Source organism: Phocoena sinus, chromosome 10 (assembly GCF_008692025.1).
Source record: "Phocoena sinus isolate mPhoSin1 chromosome 10, mPhoSin1.pri, whole genome shotgun sequence".
In the NCBI taxonomy this organism is placed as follows: Eukaryota; Metazoa; Chordata; class Mammalia; order Artiodactyla; family Phocoenidae; genus Phocoena; species Phocoena sinus.
The window spans coordinates 49,031,582-49,055,165 of NC_045772.1; the positions used below are offsets into that span (position 1 = coordinate 49,031,582).

A 23,584-nucleotide genomic window follows, 5' to 3' on the forward strand; every position below is an offset into this window, starting at 1 on the left:
AATGATGACCAAAGGGACGTTTGAAATTCTGGATAAATCTTATTTCTCTTTGTTTTATTGTAGGAAGATCGCATAAAAAAAGTACAGTTATTAAAAAAGAAAACAAAAAAGCTATTTATGGTAAGCCAGAGGGTCTTTTTCTTTCTCACGTTTCTACTTGTTGGATGCTTTTATTTCCTTGCATTTTATTTTTTCCAGATGGTCATGAAGTAATAATCGGGGGATGCTTCAGTGTCATTTTACGAAAGCTACTCACAGTTTACCTTATGCAATTTATTCTATCTTATTTATAGAAAAACTGCAGACTTCAAGAACAACTACTGTCCTTTTTCATGGAAGATGTTTTTGGTCAACTCCAATTACAAGTTTGCAAGGAAATACACTTTGTGGAAGACTTTCACAGCCTTAGGCAGAAATTGAGCCACTGTGCAAGTATGCATAGCAAATAAGGTGAATTTGATCCTAGACATCTATCCAGAAAACAGCATGTAGGAAGTTGTCTTTACTCAAAGAGTGGGTAAAGGGGTTTTCTAATTGTTGGCTTGTAGTCCAAATGGAGAGTCCATCACCAGGGAAACAGTATCAAATAACTCTGTATAACTTGTAATGCCACTATGTATTATTTCTTAAGGAATGGCACAGAAAACATGTTGAAGAGAGCTAAAGTGACAGGAGGTGCTTCTCAAATGAATGTCTGTTTTTTCAAATCATTCTCTCTTTATGTGACTCCTAACTAATTCATTCATTCATTTAACAAATACTTCTTAAGCACCAACTATGTGCCAAATGCTATTCTAGGATATTTTCTTTCTCTCTTTCTTTCTTTCTTTCTTTCTTTCTTTCTTTCTTTCTTTCTTTCTTTCTTTCTTTCTTTCTTTCTTTCTTTCTCTCTCTCTCTTTCTTTCTTTCTTTCTCCTCCCTTCCTTCCTCCGTCTGTCTTTCTTTTCTTCTCTCTTCCTGTCACCTCCTCTCTTTCCCATATTGATAAGAGCTTTTAGATTGATTTTTTAATCTTATTTTCATATAAGTTGTTAGAGTTGTACCCTGTATAAGGCAAAGTCTCAATCAAAACAAAATGAAAAAAAGAAATGTGCCTTCTTTGGTACCTAAATTATTTGATGCCGCAGTGTGGTTGCTCTCACCCTAAGCAATGGGGAATTAATTAAGAAGGTAAAAGTGAACACACTTTTCTGTAAAAGCATCCACAATATTAAAGATTGGTACAGAAAAACAAAACAAAGCAAAACAACCAGGCCAGGGTCTGTGCAGTATTAGTTGGCTTGCTTGTGGGAAGTGTTGAATCTTTTCTGTGACATTGTTTGGGCTCCAAGTATGCTTTCTCAAGCCTCCTGTGGTTGTACTTGAAGGTGGTACAAACTGGGCTGTGGGCTGCTGATGACTATCACAGTCCTGGGGTTGCCAGAAGGAAACGAGCTTTCTACCCTTGGGCATCAGGGCTACAGGAACTTGAACTCTGGGCAGTTGCGAGTGGAGTTTTAGTTTTTAAGAGTTAGGGCATCATTTTCTTGTGGTCCATGAAAGTACTCAGTAACCCAAATTCCAGTCTATAGTGCAGAGGCATTTTTGTGAGGGTGAGCTGCTCAGTTAGGTAAAAAAATTCAACAAATTTATATTCTCTTTGGTTAGTCTGTGTTTAAGTTATGTCCTTGTTTGGGACTTGGGTCGCATAGTTTTCCATGAACTCTCCTATTCCATTAAGATAACAACAAGCATAAAAATTACAAACTGGTACCTCTTGGCAGAACACGGAGAGAATGCTCTGGGCCAGTTCCCTTGCCTGAAATAATGGAAAGGTCACCACTTATCTTTGGTGTATTCTATACATAACTTATAAGGTCATCTTATTAAGACAGTGGATAGTATAGTCTCTCTTTTTTTTAAATAGATCTCTATCGGAGTATAATTGCTTCACAGTACTGTGTTAGTTTCTACTGCACAACAAAGCAAATCAGCCATACACATACACACGTCCCCATATACCTTCCCTCTTGAGCCTCACTCCCACCCTCCCTATCCCACCCCTCTAGGTCATCACAAAGCACCGAGCTGATCTCCCTGCGCTATGCGGCTGCTTCCCACCAGCCAGCTATTTTACATTTGGCATTTGGTAGTGTATATATGTTGATGCTACTCTCACTTCGCCCCAGCTTCGCCCTCCCACCCCATGTCCTCAAGTCCATTCTCTATGTCTACCTCTTTATTCCTGCCCTGCAACTAGGTTCATCAGTACCATTTTTTTTCTTTTTAGATTCCATATATATGCATTAGCATACGGTATTTGTTTTTCTCTTTCTGACTTACTTCACTCTGTATGACAGATTCTAGGTCCATCCACCTCACTACAAATAACTCAATTTTGTTTCTTTTTATGGCTGAGTAATATTCCATTGTATATATGTGCCACATCTTCTCTATCCATTCATCTGTCAGTGGACATTTAGGTTGGTTCCATGTCCTGGCTATTGTAAATAGTACTGCAATGAACATTGTGGTACATGAGTCTTTTTATTTTTTATTTTTTTATTTTTTTGTGGTACACAGGCCTCTCACCATTGTGGCTTCTCCCGTTGTGGAGCACAGGCTCCAGACGTGCAGGCTCAGTGGCCATGGCTCTGGGCCCAGCTGCTCCATGGCATGTGGGATCTTCCCGGACCGGGGCATGAACCCATGTCCCCTGCATTGGCAGGCGGACTCTCAACCACTGCGCCACCAGGAAAGCCCCCCATGACTCTTTTTGAATTATGGTTTTCTCAGGGTATATGTCCAGTAGTGAGATTGCTGGGTCATATGGTAATTCTATTTTCAGTTTTTTAAGGAACCTCCATACTGTTCTCCATAGTGGCTCTATCAATTTACATTCCCACCAACAGTGCAGGAGGGTTCCCTTTTCACCACACCCTTTCCAGCACTTATTGTTTCTAAATTTTTTGATAATGGCCATTCTGACCGGCGTGAGGTGATACCTCATTGCAGTTTTGATTTGCATTTCTCTAATAATTAGTGATGTTGAGCATCTTTTCATGTGCCTCTTGGCCATCTGTATGTCTTCCTTGGTGAAATGTCTGTTTAGGTCTTCCACCCATTTTTAAACTGGATTGTTTGTTTTTTTGATATTGAGCTCCATGAGCTGTTTGTATATTTTGGAGATTAATCCTTTGTCTGTTGTTTCATTGGCAAATCTTTTCTCCTATTCTGAGGACTGTCTTTTTGTCTTGTTTAGGGTTTCCTTTGCTGTGCAAAAGCTTTTAAGTTTAATTCAGTCCCATTTGTTTATTTTTGTTTTTATTTCTGTTACTCTAGGAGGTGGGTCAAAAAAGATCTTACTGTGGTTTATGTCAAAGAGTGTTCTTCTTATGTTTTCCTATGTTTAGAGTTTTATAGTGTCTGGTCTTACATTTAAGTTTTAAATCCATTTGGAGTTTATTTTTGTGTATGGTGTTAGGTAGTGTTCTAATTTCATTCTTTTACATGTACCTGTCCAGTTTTCCCAGCACCACTTTTTGAAGAAGCTGTCTTTTCTCCACTGTATACTCTTGCCTCCTTTATTAAAGATAAGGTGACCATATATGCATAGGTTTGTCCCTGGGCATTCTATCCTGTACCATTGATCTGTATTTCTGTCTTTGTGCCAGTACCATACTGTCTTGATTACTGCAGCTTTATGGTATAGTTTGAAGTCGGGGAGACTGATTCCTCCAACTCCGTTTTTCTTTCTCAGGATTGCTTTGGCTATTTGAGGTCTTTTGTGTTTCCATACAAATTGTAAATTTTTTTGTTCTAATTCTGTGAAGAATGCCATTGGTAGTTTGATAGGGATTGCATTGAATCTGTAGATTGCTTTGGGTAGTATAGTCATTTTCACAATATTGATTCTTCCAATCCAAGAACATGGTATATTTCTCCATCTGTTTATGTCATCTTTGATTTCTTTCAGCAGTGTTTTATAGTTTTCTGAGTACAAGTCTTTCGCCTCCTTAGCCAGGTTTACTCCTAGGTATTTTATTCTTTTTGATGCAGTGGTAAATGGGAGTGTTTCATTAATTTCTCTTTCTGATTTTTCATTGTTAGTGTGTAGGAATGCCAGAGATTTCTGTGCATTAATTTTGTATCCTGCAACCTTACCAAATTCATTGACTAGTTCTAGTAGTTTTCTGGTGGCATCTTTAGGATTTTCTATGTATAGTATCATGTCATCAGCAAACAGTGACAGTTTTACTTCTTCTTTTCCAATTTGTATTCCTTTTATTTCTTTTTCTTCTCTGATTGCCATGGCTATCTGCACTTTTGGTTGGAATGTTCTATAAATATCAATTAGATCTATCTGGTCTGTTGTGTCATTTAAAGTTTGTGTTTCCTTATTTATCTTCTGTTTGAATGATCTTTCCATTGGTGTAAGTGGGGTGTTAAAGTCCCCTATTATTAATGTGTTACTGTTGATTTCTCCTTTCATGGTTGTTAGCATTTGCCTTATGTATTGAGGTGCTCCTGTGTTGGGTGCATAAACATTTATAATTGTTATATCTTCTTCTTGGGTTGATCCTTTCATCATTATGTAGTGTCCCTCCTTATCTCTTGTAACAGTCTTTATTTTAAAGTCTATTTTATCTGATATGAGTGTTGCTACTCCACAGTAGCATTTCTACTGTGGCCTGAGGTTCTCTGTTAGTCCAGTGGTTCGGACTTGGAGCTCCCACCACAGGAGCTTGGGCCCGACCCTGGCTCATGAACCAAGATCCCACAAGCTGCGTGGGGTGTGAAAAAAAAAGAAAAAGAACAATAACAAAGTAAAAAATAAAATTAGACTAGAAAACTAATGTTATATGTTAGAAAGAGTATAAAAATAAAAATATAGATGAATCAACAACTGGAAGGTACATCAGTACCACAATAGTAAAAAAAGAGTAGGAGGGAAAAGAAAAAAAGGCGGGAGGGAAGGCCTTGGCTGTGGAGGGCGGGGCCTAAGCAAGGGTGAGGTTTGGGTGGTGGGCGGGGCCAATGCTCAGGACCCACAGGGCTGGAAAAGGACTTGGGGGATGTGCAGGGTGGGGCTTAGGCTCAAGGAACAGAAGGGGCCCAGGCGTGCCCCCAGCCCTGGTCTCAGAGGGCAAGGGACCTCACCTGGGAGCCCAGCAGGCTTCCTGGGCTCGAGTGGGTGAGGCAAACACCTTCCTCTCATCTCCTGCTCCTCTGGTCTGGGAGGGCCCCTCCCACCTGCCTCTCCGGATCTCCCTGGCCTCCCTCCTATGCCCTCAAGGACCCACGTGGCCTGGAGGGAGCTTTGGAGGGCAGGGAACCGGCCTGGGAGCTCAGCAGGCTCCCGGTACCCAAATCAGTATAGTCTCTTTATTTAAGTTGAACGATTATGTAATTTTATATTTCATTTTACCACCAGCTGATTAGGTCATTATCATCCCCAGTAAGAGTTTTCACCATGAAAAGACTTGAAGAGGAGAATAATCCATTGAAGGACTTGATATTGGGGTAAATAATGAGACCTATGGCAGTCACTGTAGGCCAAAATGGAGTCTTCCTAAGGAACAGTGAGCTGGTCTTGTTTCAGTATCTGGAGACGAGGATTGTCTTCAGAGACCCCATCCTCCCACTTTTTAAAGCACCTTCTGTTTTTCTTTTTGCTAGTGTCCTTCGTTCCTCTGTGCAGGTGCTGTCTCTTGCACTAGCCATACAATTTAATGTAATATTATTCTAAATGAACTTTGGTAATGATGACAAGGCACTAGAAATCCTTGCCTGATACAGTACAATATATCTGGACACCTGGAACCAACAAAAGCCATGTCTGTTTTGACCATTGATTTGGTTCTTCAGTTCAAATAGCTAGAAAACACATAATAGTTATAACCTAAACCAAGCAATGTTCTAGATGAAAAACTTAGAAAACATAGAGCTATCTAGGAACTCTGGTTTTCCTTGATTTGTTTTGGGAGAAGTTATTTCCTGAAGGGACCTTAATCTGTCAAGAGATGCTTTTTTCAATGCCTTGGACCACAGCGCGATGGGAGCAGGCAGTACCTCTCAGGCTGGTCATGGAGGCTTTCCAAAGCGGCTGGCTCCCCCTTGCGGCCAAATATGAGCACAACCACCCCCAGCGCCATCTAACTGGGCTTTCCTTCCTACCTTCTCCCACTCCAAGACAACCCTTGTAATCTTCAGTTACTTTGTCTTACAAGCTAAGGCATTTATGTGCTGGAGTAAACCAATCACCTCTGTGAAACTGTAAAAAAAGAAGTCTAGGATTAGCCTGAGCTTTAGAAAGTCTCCACAGACATTGCTTTAGGGAAATAGGTTTAATTTTAGGCCTTGCATTTAATCTTTCTGCCAATTATAAGTTTATATTTTTGGCCACAGAAGCTTGTATCTGTTTAATATAAATTAACCGAGCATTTGCTCTGTGTGGAATTCTAAATTAGTGGTTGGGGCGGAGTTTAGGAGGGAGAAGTTATAAAATGTGAAGTAGGTGACATTAATTTACATGTGATATTTTCTTTTCTTCTTTTTTGACCACTTGCTTTAATTTGGGGAGACAGGGATCCAGGCAGCTTTCCTAAGCAGAAGCAGCTGTGCCTTCCACCAGATGTGTAAATGTCATATTGTTTCTCTTTTCTTTCTTCATTCCAGGGACCTCAGGCTATCATTAATTCTTGAATATGGCAATGAATCAAAGCTTTGCAAGTTACAGGAAACTTTTCTCCCCCTTCCCAATGGTTCTACTGGTTGCTTTAAAGCTCTCCTCTCTCATACTGTTTCTCTAACCATCTGAAACTTGGGTGGACTTTCTAGGAATGGATTCCGAGACTAAATCCATGTCTTGATCTATAGAATTTGGAGTTGAAAAATAAAAATAAAACCAGAAATAGCATCTATAACCCAATCTGGGTCATCTCATTTTTTACTGGATGCAGACACCCCCCTAGATGTGCTGATTCTGAGTCAAGAATAACTGCACCGCAAAAGGCAAACAGGTCGCTCTCAGCAGTGGCTGTCATTTCCATTTTTTTTTTTCAACCTCTTCCCTTTGTTCCCTCCATCCTGCAGATGGTAACTGCTTCCTGCAGTTACTGCCTCTATGATGTCTCTCTTTACCCTTTTAGTTGCCTAGTTAACAACTTTATATCTAATTAACTGTTCTTTAAAAAAATGAATATAGTCATTGAATATATTTATATTCATGAAGCATGTTTCCATAAACAATATGTCAGGAAAAAATAACTTATGAAATAATTTGAAAGATGTGTCCATGAAGAGTTTTTGAAAAAGAACATCTTAATAAGAAAACACTAATGAGGAAAATATTTTAAAACGATTAATGATGAAGAAAATATTCATGAGAATGTTGCTCATCTTCCCTCTCTCTGCTGCTCTGGTTGGACTGTTCTGAGATGTGATATTTTCTTAGTCAAAAAGGGACACTAGGGTTTCCCTGGTGGCGCAGTGGTTGAAAGTCCGCCTGCCGATTCAGGGGACACGGGTTCGTGCCCCGGTCCGGGAAGATCCCACATGCCGCGGAGCGGCTGGGCCCGTGAGCCATAGCCGCTGAGCCTGCGCGTCCGGAGCCTGTGCTCCGCAATGGGAGAGGCCACAACAGTGAGAGGCCCGCGTACCGCAAAAAAAAAAAAAAAAAAAAAAAAAAAAAGGGACACTAAATATAGTCAATATAGAAACAGCCAATACATAGAAAATAATTAACACTTTTTGTATTTCCCCTGTTGCCCTTGCTATTTGGGGTATTGTGGGAAAAATGAGACTTTACCCTCTAGGAGTTCTGCACTGTGTGTGTGTGTGTGTGTGTGTGTGTGTGTGTTGGTAGAAGGGTTCTAGGCAGAAGGAAGGGGATGGCAAGGTAACCTCACAAACAATTATAAGAGGAAGAAAGGAAAAGCACCATAATATTAGTGCTAACAAAGCCCTGGGGTTTCAGAGCAGAAATACTAGAGTCTGGATGGAGCAGGTAAGTTTTCAAGAAGGAGGGACTTTGAGAGGGGCCCCGAGTTCTGCAGGTTCTATTTCTGCAGAACCTCGACACGTTTCAAAACTGGTCCAAGGCTTCTTGCATGATCTGGAAACAGGAGGAAATGGCCCAGGCCCTGTTTCCAAGACCCAGAATTCTAGAATAATGCTTTGGTTATGTGAGGCTTTAGGATAAATAGGATTCTGAGGGGTTGATTAAAAAACCAGTGTTGCATTTATGATGTTGCTTCCAGAGCTCTAGACAGTTAAGCTACATACAGAATTTTGGCATATAGTAATTTGTTTAATGTGTTCACTTGGGATTTGAATTTATGCCCGCCATAAGCATTGGTGTTTCCTCTTCTGAAAACCGCCCCCCCCAAAAAAACTTGTAAATAGCAAAAACAGCAAAATCTATGATACAAATTGCTTTCTATAACTTAGAGAATCCAACAATTATTTATTTTGTATCTTAGTAATTGAAGAAAATATTAAGGAGTAAGGATTACTACAGCCTCTTTATAAATTGTATATAGTATTTTTAAAATACTCTGATTCTATGTGGATGTTTTATTTTTGGGGATACTTTTTTTTTTTTTTTTGCCATACGCAGGCCTCTCACTGCTGTGGCCTCTCCCATTGCGGAGCATAGGCTCTGGCCGTGCAGGCTCAGCGGCCATGGCTCACGGGTCCAGCCGCTCCGCGACATGTGGGATCCTCCCGGACCGGGGCACGAACCCGTATCCCCTGCATAGGCAGGTGGACTCTCAACCACTGCACCACCAGGGAAGCCCATCTGAGCACTTTTAAGGTAGGCTAAGCTAAGCTATGATGTTTGGAAGGTTAGGAGTATTAAATGCGTTTTTGACTTACAATATTTTCAACTAGCAATAAGTTTATCGGGACTTAACCCACGTGTAAATTGAGGAAAATCTATGTATGTGTTATACTCTTTAATGTCTGACTCCTTCCACCCAGCATAATTATTTTGAGATTCATTCATGTTATTGAATGTATCAATGACTTCTCCCTTTTCACTGCCAAGTAGTATTCCATTGTAATGATATACCACAATTTATCTATTCATCTATTGATGTCTATTTAGTTTTTTTTCCCCAGTTTTTCACTATCACAAATAAAGCTGCTATTAATATTTATATACAAGTCTGTGTTTGAAGAGATATTTTCATTTCTCTTGGGTGAACACCTAGGAGTGGAATGGCTGGATCATAGGTTAGGTGTAGGTTTAACTATGTAAGAAACAGCTAAACTGTTTTCCAAAGTGGTTGAATCATTTTAAATTTCTACCAGTAGTGTGTGGGAGTTAAAATTGCTCAGTATCCTTGCTATCACTTCATATGGTCAGTGTTTAAAAATGTCAGCCAATCTAGCTGGAGTGTAGTGGTATTACATTGTGTTTTCAATTTGCACTTCCCCAATCATTAATGAGGTTGACCATCTCTTGATTTACCTATTTACCATCTATATATTGTCTTTGGTGAAGCGTCTGTTCAAATATTTCGCCCATTAAAATAAATGGATTGTTTCCATGTCTTGGTTATTGTGAATAGTGCTGCTATGAACATAGGGGTTTATGTAGCTTTTCAAATTAGAGTTTTCTCTAGATATATGCCCAGGAGTGGGATGGCTGGATCGTATGGTAGTTCTATTTTTAGTTTTTGAGGAACCTCCATACTGTTCTCTGTAGTGGCTGCACCAATCTACGTTCCCACCAGCAGTGTAGGAGGTTCCCTTCTCTCCACACCCTCTCCAGCATTTGTCCTTTAACAGATCTTGTAGTACAGTTCTACTGGTGATGAATACATTCCGTTTTTTATGGCAGAAAAAAGCCTTTATTTCCTCTTTCTTTTTTAAATATATTTTTTCTGAATATAGAATTTGGGGTTGATAGGTTTTTTTTCCAATACGTTAATGGTGTTGCTTCATTGTCTCCAGGCTTGTTTCTGACAAGAAATCTTCTCCCATTCTTATCTTTGTTCTTATGTCATATCTTTTTTTTTTCTGGCTTTCTTTCTTTTTAAAGATTTTTCTCTTTATTACTTGTTTAAAGCAATTTAATGATAATGTGCATTGGTTTGTTTTCTTCATGCTTTTTGTGCTTGGAGTCAATTGAAATTCTTCCGTCTGTGAGTTTATAGTTTTCATCAAATTTGGAAGTTTTGGGCCATTATTTTTTCAGAAAAAAATTTTTTTCTGTACCTCCTTCTAGCTCTTCTATTCTTGAAATTCTAATTTCATATACATTAGGCCATTGGCAATTGTCCCACAGCTCCCTGATTCTGTGTTGTTTTCCGTGTTTTTCTGTGTTTCATTGTGGATAGTTTCTATTGCTACATCATCAAGTTTATAAACCTTTTATTCTGTAGTATCTAATCTGCTTTAGTCCCATTCAGTATATTTTTCAACTCAGCCATTGTAGTTTTTATCTCTAGAAGTCTGAATTTGGTCTTTTTAATATTTTCCCTTTTCCTACATAACATGATCAATCTTTCTTTTAGCTTCTAGAATGCACTATATGGCCTGTATTTCTATGTTAGCAGTCATTGATAATTATTGTTTTGATCTATTAATTCATAAAACTGAAAAATGATGCTTTTAAGATTCTATTATGCCTACTTTATTTATAAGTGGGGATAATTCTGTAAAGAGAACTTACCCCTTACTATTTGGCTGTCCTGAGGAACTTATCATATAAGACAGGCAGAATAAACATGTAATTCTTTTTCTTTATTTCCCACTTTTGAATATAAGGAATTGATTTTCTAACATTCTTCCAGGGTGATCAATGAGTTGTTATTTTCTCTTAGTTTCATTATTAACTCATGGATTTAAATTATTTTTTATTTTTGAGAAGTCTTTCTGATTCTATAAGCTACCTGCCTTTGGGATTTCTTTATAAGTCCACTAAGACTGACATCGTTTCGAGCCACTCTTAAGATACAAAACTACAGTGATTTTCGTGATAGACCCCAAGGTCTGGAATCCCAGTACCACTGTATTTGAATGTCATCTTATTGTTTCTGAGAACATTCTAAGAATTTTGCAGCACCTAATAAAATATTACATATTTCCACACTCCTAATGCAGGGTGCACAGGTTCGATCCCTGATTGGGGAACTAAGATCCCACATGCCACAGGCAGGGTGCAGCCAAAAAAATAAATATATAAAGTCACACAGATCTGTGCTTAAATGCTGAAAAAAAAAAAAAGAATAAAATGGATAACCTGTATAGCACAGGGAACTCTGCTCAATATTCTATAACAACCTAATTGGGAAAAGAATTTGAAAAAGAATAGACACATGTATAAGTGAATCACTTTGTTGTACACCTGAAACTAACACAACATTGTTAATCAACTATACTCCAATATAAAAGAAAAATTTTTTTAAAAATTAGTCTGATTTGGGTAATTCAGGTGTATAACTGTTTAAAGAAAAAAGTTATGGATAACATAAATATATTTATTTTTAATCTTTGTTAACCACGGTATTTGCCCTAATGGTATTTGGAAAGTTGGTATATGTTAGAAGACATTTTAAAGATTCTTATAGAACTCAATACTCTCAGACTTGAAAGGGAACTTAATAGTTGCTTAGTTGAATTCATAAAATAATTGGCCTAATTGCTAGTGATCAAAGTTGAAACTGAAAAAAATTACATTAGCTTTCAAGATTTCATCATTTACTTTAATTAACATTTTAAGAGCCTGAATAGTAATTGGTAATTAAAGAGCTCCATTTCTTTACATTAATTGTATGTAATTAATTTTAAAGTCTGGTAAGTCTTGGCAAATAGAATATTTGTGTCTCCAATTCCTGTAGGATGTTTGATAAGTAATTTGTATCCTCAGTTGCAACTAGCTAATCAAGCTGTGAAGCACTGCCAATTATTTAGCCTTATAATTTCAAATATTTTAAAAATTGCAGTTGATTGAACTGATAAACAGAAGTAGGAAGTGTGACAAACTCTGTTTTATTCTTTCATTAAGTGCAAAGTCCTAAACCTGTTTTCAACAATACCAATAATCTCATCTTGTTGTTGTTAGAAGAATTAAGTAAGGTAATATATCAAAGCACCTAACAAGTAGTAGTTCTGTAAAATTGTTACTGTCTTTTCTTATTGCTTGCCATACACAGAACACTAATTTTCTTCCAATTACATTTTCTCAACAATTTTCAATGGAGTGGTTCTCTTAAACAATCAAATACATTTTTAGTGCCTAATGTTAGAGTTTTATTTACAGTATTACTTTAACTGAAAGATAAAGAGATCATTTATGAATCATTGGTTTTAATCTGGGTAAGTATATTTTCTAATTATAATATTATAGAATCTCTTTTCTGACAAATTCATTCCTTGGTTAATGATATATAACTTTTCTGTCAAAATTATGGGGCTCTACCATTTCATGTGAAAAATGGCATGGATTCATTCTTTTTTTAAATTGAGGTAGAATTGACATATAAGGTTGGGGTTGGGGTATAATTGACATATGAGGTTGGGTACCATATCATAATTGAATCTGAGGATTTCAGCTGAGACCCAAAGGGTGTGTAAATCATCTCTGCTCTCTCCAGCCTTGGCACATTTTGCCTCCTCTGCCTACTTGTCCCTTCTTTCTGCTTCTCCCACTCCATCTTAGTCACCCTTCAAGATGCAACTCATTTGTTTTCTCCTTCTGGACGGCTTCTGGCATCCCACAGTTGGGTTGCCTCTGCTCTGTTGCCAGAGCAGTTTGTTTGTTTGTTTTAAATCACAGTATTTATCACTTAGTATTGTAATTTTGCTTCACTGTCAGTAGATTATGAGCCATCCCTTGCGCCCCAAGGCAATTTTCACCATGAAAGTTACTTTTATAAATTAAATAAATCTCTGCTATGTGGGCAGAGAGAGTATTTCATGCCTAGCGTATAGTAAGCATGCAATAAAAATGTATTGACTTAATGATGAATGATTAGCCTGTTGCCTTGTGTTTGTTGTTCCGTGACTATCTCACACTTTTTTTTTTTTTTTTTTGAACCTGTCTCTGGTTATTCCAGCCCTACTAATACATTGCCTCTAGTCTAGATCGTATCTGCTTTGGTTGGGTTTGTCAAATCATTCAGCCGTTCTTAGAATAAAACTGCTGCCCTTTGGTTGTGCATTCTGCTTTCAGACAATGGAACTGTATACGCTGAAATATAAGGTAAAGGAAATCATTCTTTCGTAAATTCCTCCTTCCAAGCAAAGCAATCTAGATTACAGCAGTAAAATCAGGCTGTCCTACTGGGTCTGTAGACATATTTACAAAAGTGAGGAAAATGAAAACCTCTTGCATCAGATCTTTACTAGGAGTCATTTATAGTAAATGGAGCTCAAGGTGCTAGAAAGCATCCCATAAACCCATGGAGCTCTGGTGGCAACATTGGCACTGTTAAGTGATTTTTTTTGTTGTTTTGATTTTGTTTGTTTGTTTGTTTGTTTTTTTGCCTGACCTTGTTTTTCTCCTTTTCTACTCTCCTTGCTCTTCTTGGGGTAGCTTGTACCTTAGATGAAGTCAGAAGCCTTTCTTGTACTTCCCACCATGCTATGGGAGACACTGCAGACCCAAGTTCTCTGGGCAGAGGGCCTAGTCAGCAGGAATGCCTTAATGTATTCACCTTCTGTAACGTCCAGAATTTGGTTGACTTCTTTGGTATCCCATTTTCCGTGTGAAATCTTTAAACCCCAACACAAGCATGTTTGATATTGTGCCCTGTGACTTGCTTATTTGGTACTTTGTGATTGATCTTTGCATCTAAGAACTTTGATCGAGTGTATTGGAATCAGCAAATATTGATTCTCTTTGTGAAGTCCTCTTTGTTTTCCCAGTTGCAAGATTTGGGCCAATTACTTTTTTTTTTTTAGTATTTGACAGTTTATTAAAATAAACCTTTTTCCTCCATACAGATTTTTTTTTTTTACATCTTTGTTGGAGTATAATTGCTTTACAATGGTGTGTTAGTTTCTGCTTTATAACAAAGTGAATCAGTTGTACATATACATATGTTCCCATATCTCTTCCCTCTTGTGTCTCCCTCCCTCCCACCCTCCCTATCCCACCCCTCCAGGCGGTCACAAAGCACCGAGCTGATCTCCCTGTGCTATGCGGCTGCTCCCCACTAGCTATCTACCTTACGTTTGGTAGTGTATATATGTCCATGCCAATTACTTTTATATTAGATAATTTCTGCTAGAAGGATTTAGCATCTAATCAAACTCTCCATTTAAAATATAATGGGCAGAATTCTCTAAATTTTTTCCATAGCTACTCTACTTGGTTGGAACTAGACTTGGTATTTCTAGAATTTGCATTTGCAGTTCCAATCTGAAAAACAAATGAACAAAGGGAAACACACGCATACACACAAACGCACAGAGGATTTGTTCTTTTGTTTATTATCACATTGTCCATTTTCAGGTTGAAATCTCTCTCTCTCTCTCTCTCTCTCTCTCTCTCTCTCTCTGCCAATCAGCTTAGTCTTTTAGAGGCATCTCCAACATTTCCCCTGGACTCTGGAGTCAGAATACTTCAGATCTCAGCTCTGCCACTTACTATGTGAAAATAGGCAGAATTTTAACTTCTATGCTTCGCCTTCCTAATCTATAAAATGAGGATAAAAATAGTACTTACCTCATAGGGTTGTTGTGAGGACTGAATGAGTTAATATCACTAAAGCCTTCAGATCAGTGCCTGATACATAACACTAACAAAATACATGTTGACTGCTATTATTTTTATCTAACAATCTTCTTAGTAGTTCTGTCGTCACATGAAGGGGAATTGGGATAAAAAGGAAAGCTCCTGGAACTGCTGGATTTTTTATCTTCTAATATGGATCTTGTATTTTGTTGATTTTCCTGTCCACCACTGTTCTATTTACTAATTCTGTTTTGCTCATTGTTATGTCTTGAGTGCCTAGCACACGATCGGACACTTAGTAGGCACTTCATGAATGCTTGTTTAATGAAGGAATGAATTCCTTCTGAAAGTATGCTCTGACACTGGCTGCCTGCGTTGTTTTTGCCTCACAGGATCTGGTGTGGGAGGAAGTGTCCTCTTAATTCACGACTCTTCATAAAAAGGAACGAAAGTGAGTGATTTGTAGTGAGGCGGATGGACCTAGAGTCTGTTGTACAGAGCTAAGAAAGTCAGAAAGAGAAAAACAAATACCATATGCTAACGCATATATATGGAATCTAAAAAAAAAAAATGGTTCTGAAGAACCTAGGGGAAGGACAGGAATAAAGATGCAGATGTAGAGAATGGACTTGAGGACCCGGGGACGGGGGTAGGGGAAGCTGGGACGAAATGAGAGAGTGGCATGGACATATATATACTACCACATGTGAAATGGATGGCTAGTGGGAAGCAGCCACATAGCACAGGGAGATCAGCTCGGTGCTTTGTGACCACCTAGAGGGGTGGGATGGGGGGTGGTGGTGGGAGGGAGATGCAAGAGGGAGGAGATATGGAGATATATGTATATGTATAGCTGATTCACCTTGTTATAAAGCAGAAACTAACACACCATTGTAAAGCAATTATACTCCAATAAAGATGTTAAAAAAAAATCCACGGCTCTTATCACAGGGAGGTCCAGCACTTGTGAGTCCTGCAGACTAAACCTTCACCCGAATATTCTGTGTCTGCAGCTCTTCTGTGCCTCGTCATGAAAGCCCCTTTCACAAGAAGAATCTCTTCCTACGCGGGGTCTGACCTGAAGGTAGAGTCTCCACTTGGGTAGAGCCATGACAACATCACCACCTTTAGGCCCCTGCAACAGCATTCAGGAGATAACTGTCAAATCGTTTCAGTTATTTCCTCTTGATAAGAGAAAGACCTGAATGTTGCCCCTCCCCTGTCCCCTCTTCTCCTCTGTGTTCTGGTCTAAAGGGACCTTTGGGTTGATGTTGGCCATGTTTTATTTGTTTTAATAGGTGTTGTCATTTAGCTGCTTCCATTTCTCGAGTTTTGATTACGTATTATCTTTATTGATGCACCGACACTATTTCATCGCGAGGTCAGGACATCCTGGGACACCTTGGGCCTTGGTTTCCTTTTATGTAAATTGAGAACAATTGAACCATATGATGTCCTTGGTCAATTCCAGCGCTAAGGTTTTATGAGTAAAAGCTAGGTAGATAAATTAGACACTTTCACCTTTTTCTTCCCTTCCCTTTTCTCTATTTAACCTTATGGAAATTTGTGGAGTAAAAAGGATGACGAAGAATTTCCTCCTACTTGACTCCTAAGCAATTCTTGTGCTCAGATGGGGTTTGAAAATTCACCTCCTCAAAGGAGACTGGCAGTTCCCCCCCTGCCGAGGTACAAGCCATCTTCTCCAGACATTAGTTTGCTCCTCCTCCTAATTTAGAAACTAATACTAATTTCCTGGTGCTTTCTCCTGACAATCAACAGCTGAATATTGTACCGTGCAATGTATATAACAGCCAGGGTGATTTTTCAAAAAATAATTTTTTTTCTTGTCATTCTCACATCTCCTATGCTTCCCATATCTCTCCTGCTCCAGCCATGCTTTCTTTCTTTCAGTTTCTGGAAAGCACTAGGTCTTTCCTGCCTCAGGACATTTGCACACTTTTCACTCAGGTTACCTGAGTTATTCTCTCCTTTGCATCCTCCCCAAACCCCTATTTTCTTGCTTCACTTCCTCATATAGCTGGCTCCTTCTCCTTTTCCAGATCTTAATTTAAATTTCATTCCTTGAAAGAACCATCTCTGACCACCCAATTGAAAGCAGCTGTAAATTCCTAGCATAGAATTTATGCATTACAAACACAGCTTTAATTGTAATTTGGAAATTCTAATTTTTCATTTGTTTTCTTATTTATCATCTCTCTCCCCCATGAAACTATAAGCTCTGTGAGGACAGAGACAGGTACTATATATTTGCCAGTGTATATCATGCCCAGCACATTATACCTGCTCAAAAAATGTTGGTTGAGTGAATGGAAGAGTATTATTAGCCCCTTTTCAACAATATTTTCTGTATTTACTTCTGATTTCTTAGATTTCCTGTGTTTCATCAGCTAGAGAAATGAAATCCATTACCAGGATGAAAAGAAAATTTTATGAGGTAAGTATTCCAAATTCTTGTCTTTGAATGCTTTGTTTTTTAAAATGTGAAATATTTCTGCTTCTAATATTTCCACTTTATCCACAGATTGGAAAGAAAGGAATCTACAGAGCCATCAGTGAACTGGCTATTCTTCTTTCCTGGATTAAACAATTTCTGGAAAGCGTTAAGTAATGCAAGAAGCCAAGTGGATTGATTTGACTGTTATTTTGAAATATAATGAGAACAACCAGAAATCAATTTAAAGCAGTGTATTTCCTTTTTAAAATTTTGTACATAATACTAACAGCAAATCAGATGATTCGGAATAGACTAGAGGACTTTAATGTAATAAAATTTTGGAGGTAAGTAAATTGTCACTAATATGCACATTTTCTGTATTTTCAAAGAATGTTTTCATCCTGAACATGTTTTGTCATTCCCAAGTACATTGCATGAGTTTAATCTAAAGGTGTATAGCCAGAATTAAATCATGCAATATTGGTGCATAGAAAACGACAGATTTCTGGGATACAATATAATGTTATTGAGACTTACATAGATGCCGTGTATATGATTACTGTCTACTTAAGGGCTTGATGATTATTAATTAAGCCCAGTGCGAACTTAGCCCCTGATAGATTTTGATTTTAATGAAATAAGCTGTGTTTCTTTCTCCTGGATGTCCTTTTTAGGACGGTATGCTAGAATTTCATTGAGTACAATGGGTAACTACCAGATCAGATCAAATAGGACACACATGTAAACTAACTGCTTGGAATGGTTTACTAGAAACACCTTTGACAGATAACCCAAGCTACACAGACTACAATGAACCAAGTTGAAATGATGCCGAAGCCTGATTATGTTCCTTCCGGGTGCCATACAATTAAGAAGGTTGGTAGAGGCCAAATAGAAGTCTGAATAGCAGCTCAGAGTTCACCACAGGAAACTTTCCTTACTATCTAAAAACCTTACCCACACAGCTAGCCCTTCAGCTGAATGAGTCATATTGCCTGACCATTGTTTTGCATTAAACGGATCCTGCCTCGGCATTGTAGGCATGGGCAGTTTCAGACAGCAATTTGTGTGATGGCCAGTTTGCTTCCACAAAGCACCCATTGTGCCTCTGCCGCGCACAGCCAACACCAGGACTTGGTGTTTTGTGATATGAGTAGGCGGGGCTTCCCGAAGGCCTTTGTGGATTTCATCCTTGGAACCTCCTCTCTACTTTGCTTTCCCACCATCCAGTTCTTTTCAATTACATGGTCATTAGTCTGTTCACCTGGGACTATCCTCTCTTGGTTTATCTCATAGTCCAAAATTACCTCTTTGTTCTCTGCCCCTTCTCCATTCTGCCTTCCCCAGTAACACTCCGTGGCCCCATGTCTTATCCTACTGAGGACCTCATTGTTACACAAATCCACAGGCAGGGAAACGTGTGGTGAGTGGAGGGGATTGGCGGTGGGGAGACTGGGGGACTCTGTCTTCTTTTCGTACTGTTGATTTAGGGCTTCCCAGTGCAGGCTCCTAGGCCATCAGTAATGGGGCAGCCTTCTTTGTTGAGAAACATTTGGAAGAGCTGGCATCTTGGGGATCAGGAATCTACCCCCTGGCTCTCCCCTGGACCTGAGAGGAAGTGGTGCACCCACGGCCTCTCATTGCCCCACTTTCAGGGCCCTCGGTGGTTTCCAGGATCAGGCACCCTCACAGCTGAGCTTGTGCTGTACTTCCACAGAGCTGGGAGTCTCCATCTTGGTTACAAAGCATTCTTAGGTGCTCCATTACTTAGGGACGCCGGGTATTAGAGGGGCTGTGAAATGTTCATTTGCCAACTTTAGGTCCTTAGGGATAAAATTTTATCTGTGTTCCACAGTACTCTGGGGTGATTGAATTCAATGTTTTTATTTGCTGGATTGTTTCCCAAATTCTTCCGTTCGCCCAGAAGAGTCAAAAGGCTGCTGAAGCACAATAGGAATTTAAACATCATCACTGAGCAGAAAACCAACATCCACGTGCTGGTGCCTACTCACAAACGTTTTTCAGATACCAAAGGAAAAAGCGTGGTCTTAGTGTGTTTGAGTAAAGACTGGTATTCTGAAAAGGCAGTTAAGGAGGGAGAAGCTGTTGTCCTTGTGCACAGGGAGGAAACCGTGTTTGGTGGGGTCACTGTGGGCTCAGGGTGAAAGCTTCCCTCTGATTACAGGTCCCACTCTGGACGTTACCAGAGCCAGAGATGGCTGCATTTTGGGAAATGGCGGCATACCCCCAAACACCCACGAGATGCTCTATAATCCCCAAGCCCTTCAGCATTCATAGCAGGAGATTTCTTCTAGCAGATCCCTCCTGGATCATACCTAGGAGACTATGTTTCCTATTAAAATGTTTTGTCTGACAGCATATAATTAGAGTTAAGGGCATTGAATCTGCTCTTAACACAGGGAGAGCAGAACGAGCCTGAGTACCCGTGAGTAGTCTGGAGTGGTGGACACAGCCCTCAGTGTGGTCCAGAGACCCGACTAGTCCCAGCTCCCTCCAGGTCATCCATACAAAACATCAACCTCCTCCCTCATCATTTTTCTCTAAAACACTTCTCTCGCACTGGCGTGCTTGTACTGACTTGTTTGTTTATGGACTGTCTCCGCCATGACAGAATATAGGCTCTGCGAGGCAGGACTTTTGTCTTTTCTGTTCTCTGGAGGGTCCCCAGCACCCAGATCAGGGTCTGAACGCGGGGCACTACATCAGCACATGGTGAATGTGTGAGCTCTTGAAAGAATGGACTGAGGCTTTGGCCCTGCTGCTCTTAGGATGTGTGACCAACGTCAGGCTAATTCACTTCCTGGGCCTCCGTTTCTGGATGGATCCTGATTGACATTAGCTAGCACGGGTGATCTGTACAGATATCTGCAGAGTGGGGGACTGAGGTCTTTCTTTACTCCAGACACGTGCCCTCAAAGGACCTCACACACTCTCTTCTCTCCCACCACCTGCCCCTACTACCCCGAGCCCTGCTCTGCCTGCTTCATTTCTCCTGAACCTTTATGATTTGATTGAAACATCGTCCTGTTGTTAATGGTCTCATACACTCTTTACTTCTTCACAGAACCTGTCGTAATTATAATTCTTCTGTAGATTTAATATCTGTTTCTCCCTCTAGGCTGTCCCTCTCGGATTCACAGCAGTTCTTCTCCTCATACATGGTAAGTGCCCAATAAATATTTGTTAAGTGAATAAAGTAGTAAATTGGACTGGATAGCCTCCAAGATTTCTTTCAGCTCTGGCATTTCTGCTGCCATAATCTTCACTGGTTGGCATGAAACTTGAAGACTGTGATATAACAATGTTTTCCAACCCAAGTCCTCTAAGAACATCTATGTTATTATTTACATTAACGAAGAATTTAAATCAGCATACTTTTTTACTTGCCCCAAATAAGAGGTAACTGTAAATACATATATGACTATTCAAATAGGTCATTCAACTTAAACAAATATGTTCTCAACTAAAACATGTTCACAAGTGTACCATGTAGAATCATCTTGCAAAACCCAGGTGGAGTGTGCTTCAGACATTGGGAAACACTGCATTGTAATGAATTTTCACTGCCTCACTCTGGTCCAACTTAGAGAAATAGTTGGAAATTCGAACTTGATCATTTTAACCTACCCACAGAGACCAGTTTAGAAGAAGTCAAGCCACGATGTTTAGGTTTCAAACAGGTTTCAGAGCGCCTGTCATTGTTTCCAGAGATGGAGGTATGAAAGCACGCTCACCCAGTCAGTCATTCCATGGGGCCGATGACTATGGCTCTCCACAGGGGATGCTGGGATGGCAGTACAGCCCTGCTCCTGTCCTGTCAGCCCACCCTGTCCAGGTAGCCATGGTCCACGCGGCTTCCCAGGGAGGGAAGCTATGGGAGTCATGGTTAAGAAGGCTTCTCGAGAGGTTACACACGGTGGATGGAACAAAAAGCGAAAGCTCAGTCAGGCTGACGGGAAGGAACAGCAGAAACTCTCAAAAGCAGATGCGGAACTGTGCTGTGGATTACCACATACCCTAAGAAGTCAGGAGGATCGATTCCTTCACTAGGACTAAGAGTTGTTCACTAAAAACTAAAATGAAAACAAATCAATTCTGTAAACATTTACTGAATGCTTCCTATCTGCTAGTCGTGTGGTCATGGCTGAGGTCATAATTATCAATAAAACTCATAGTTTCTTTTAGCAATTTAGGATCTAGGAAGGTAAACAATCACACGGTAGAATATAAGCAGTAATGGAGCTATGTAGAAGGTGCAGTAGGGTGGAGGTCGGACACACTGCACTAAGGAGGTGAAGTTTGAGGTAATTTAGCCTTGAAGACTCTGCTCAGGTGTTGCCTCTTCCAGGAAGGCTTCCTTGATCTCTCCTCCCAGCCCCGACTCTCAGGCTGTGTTCTATGTCTCTTGCATAGCATAACATTTACCACATCGTATTGTAACTTTCTATTTGCTTCCTTATCTCTTCCTCGAAGACACAGACTGAGTCTTATTCAGCATCATGTCCTCAGTGCTTAGCATGGTGCTGTCATATAGCAAGCATTCAGGAAGTATTTTTGGAATGGAATGATGGAAAAAAAACAGTGGCCGTGAGGCTGGAGAAGGGAAATGGATTTGGGAGATGTTGAGGAGGTAAAACTGATAAAACTCAGTGAACAACTGGTTGAGGAGGGATTGGTGCTGAGGAAATAGCCTAGGATGACTCTAGGGTTTTACATTTTCTACGGATTTGTAGTAAACCAGGACTCAGAAAAATAAACTTCAGTGAGATTCTAGTATCTCCTTTGGGCCAACAGAAATGCCTTGAAATTTGGACTTCATAGGAGCATACAATCTCACAATTTGAAAGGACCAGTGAGAGTGCATTGTCAACTTTGCGTGTTATACTGGAACCTTCTTTATAACACTGTTCCCATCTACCATATGCTTGGGCACTTACAATTAAGGAAGACTACCTCCTGGAAAAGCCCCCTCTCTCTCCAGATAATCTTGCCTATCACACAATTATTTATATTGATCTGAAACCTACCCTCCTGAAATTTGTCAAATATTTTTCCTAGTTCCAAAATTTGGGGTTTAGAGTAATTGTGACCCATCTTCCATTGGACAGGTGGGTTACTTAGGAGGTATGTTGGGGGAGGGGAGACTCAAAGGTTCAAGCTGGAAGTTACATACACCCTGTGTGTGCACAGACCAGGGCCAGAACTTAGAGTCACACCCAACTGCAAAGAAGGTGGAAAATGCAGCCTTTATTTGGGGTAGCCATGCATCCAGCTAAAAACTGAGGGTTCCATACTGTGAATGGTGGGAGAATGGATATCAGGTGATGCAGCCACACATTAAATATTTGCAGACATCCATCATTTCCTTTTGTTTCCATCTCAGCTTCATCATCTCCTCCCACCTAATTTCTTCTCCAGTAAACAGCTTCGTTTTCCCACCTGTGCTCAAATGGCATGGTTTTGTGTGCTTACAATAGTTAAAACTTAGTCTCTTCCAGTTGAATCCGCAATTATTCATAATGAATCCTTGTTGGGTTCTTGGGGCCATGTTTTCTCGGCGTCATCCCCTTGCTTCTCTCTTTTATACTTTATTAGGGTTTTTAAAAATAGGGGCTGGAAGAAATTGCTGCTGCAGGAGGCCTGGGTTTAGGAAGAGCAGCGTTAAGTACATCACGGAAATTTTATCCCATGAAACAAAAACCTTGGTCTGAGTTCCTGTTAAGAGGAATTCCACAGAGAAGAAATTCCTGGAGCATTTTTTCAAAACAATGGTAACAGCCTCATTTTTATTGCAGAGGAAAGCCTTGGGTCATCCATTAAAAAAAGTCACACGGGCTTCCCTGGTGGCGCAGTGGTTGAGAGTCCGCCTGCCGATGCAGGGGCCGCGGATTCGTGCCCCGGTCCCGGAAGATCCCACATGCCGTGGAGCGACTGGGCCCGTGAGCCATGGCCGCTGAGCCTGCGCGTCCGGAGCCTGTGCTCCGCAACGGGAGAGGCCACAACAGTGAGAGGCCCGCGTACCGCAAAAAAAAAAAAAAAAAAAAAAGCCACACAACTATGACATGGGAGTATCCCACTCCCTGGAAACAGTCAATAAAATCAATTTGCAGGAAAAATTATATTCAAGGTGAAAAGTAGAGAGCGGCCATGATGGCAGAGTAGAAAGACCCGGAGCTCATCCCCTCTCACGAGCACACCAAAATCACCCCTATCTGCAGAACCACCATGGATGAAGAAGGTTGGAACCTACCAGAAAAGACCTCCTGCAACTAAAGACATAAAGAAGGAACCACAATGAGATGGGTAGGAGGGGCAGACTCGTGATATAATCAAATCCCATACCCACCCCCAAGGTGGGCAACCCACAAACTGGAGAATAATTATATTGCAGAGGTTCTCCCACAAGAATGAGAGTTCTGAGCCCCATGTCAGGCTCC

General features: G+C 40.1%; 1 protein-coding gene across 1 annotated transcript in view; it reads left to right on the forward strand.

The window, feature by feature from the left end:
* The window catches only part of IL26 (interleukin 26), a 31,768-nt gene extending 14,156 nt beyond the window's left edge, over nucleotides 1-17,612 (forward strand). The window contains exons 3-6 of the mRNA XM_032646348.1: nucleotides 64-120; nucleotides 294-428; nucleotides 17,061-17,126; nucleotides 17,214-17,612. Coding sequence (XP_032502239.1) covers nucleotides 64-120; nucleotides 294-428; nucleotides 17,061-17,126; nucleotides 17,214-17,300 — 345 coding nt within the window. The 3' untranslated portion in view covers nucleotides 17,301-17,612. The remainder of the gene's footprint in view (nucleotides 1-63; nucleotides 121-293; nucleotides 429-17,060; nucleotides 17,127-17,213) is intronic.
* Nucleotides 17,613-23,584: the final 5,972 nt, after the last annotated feature.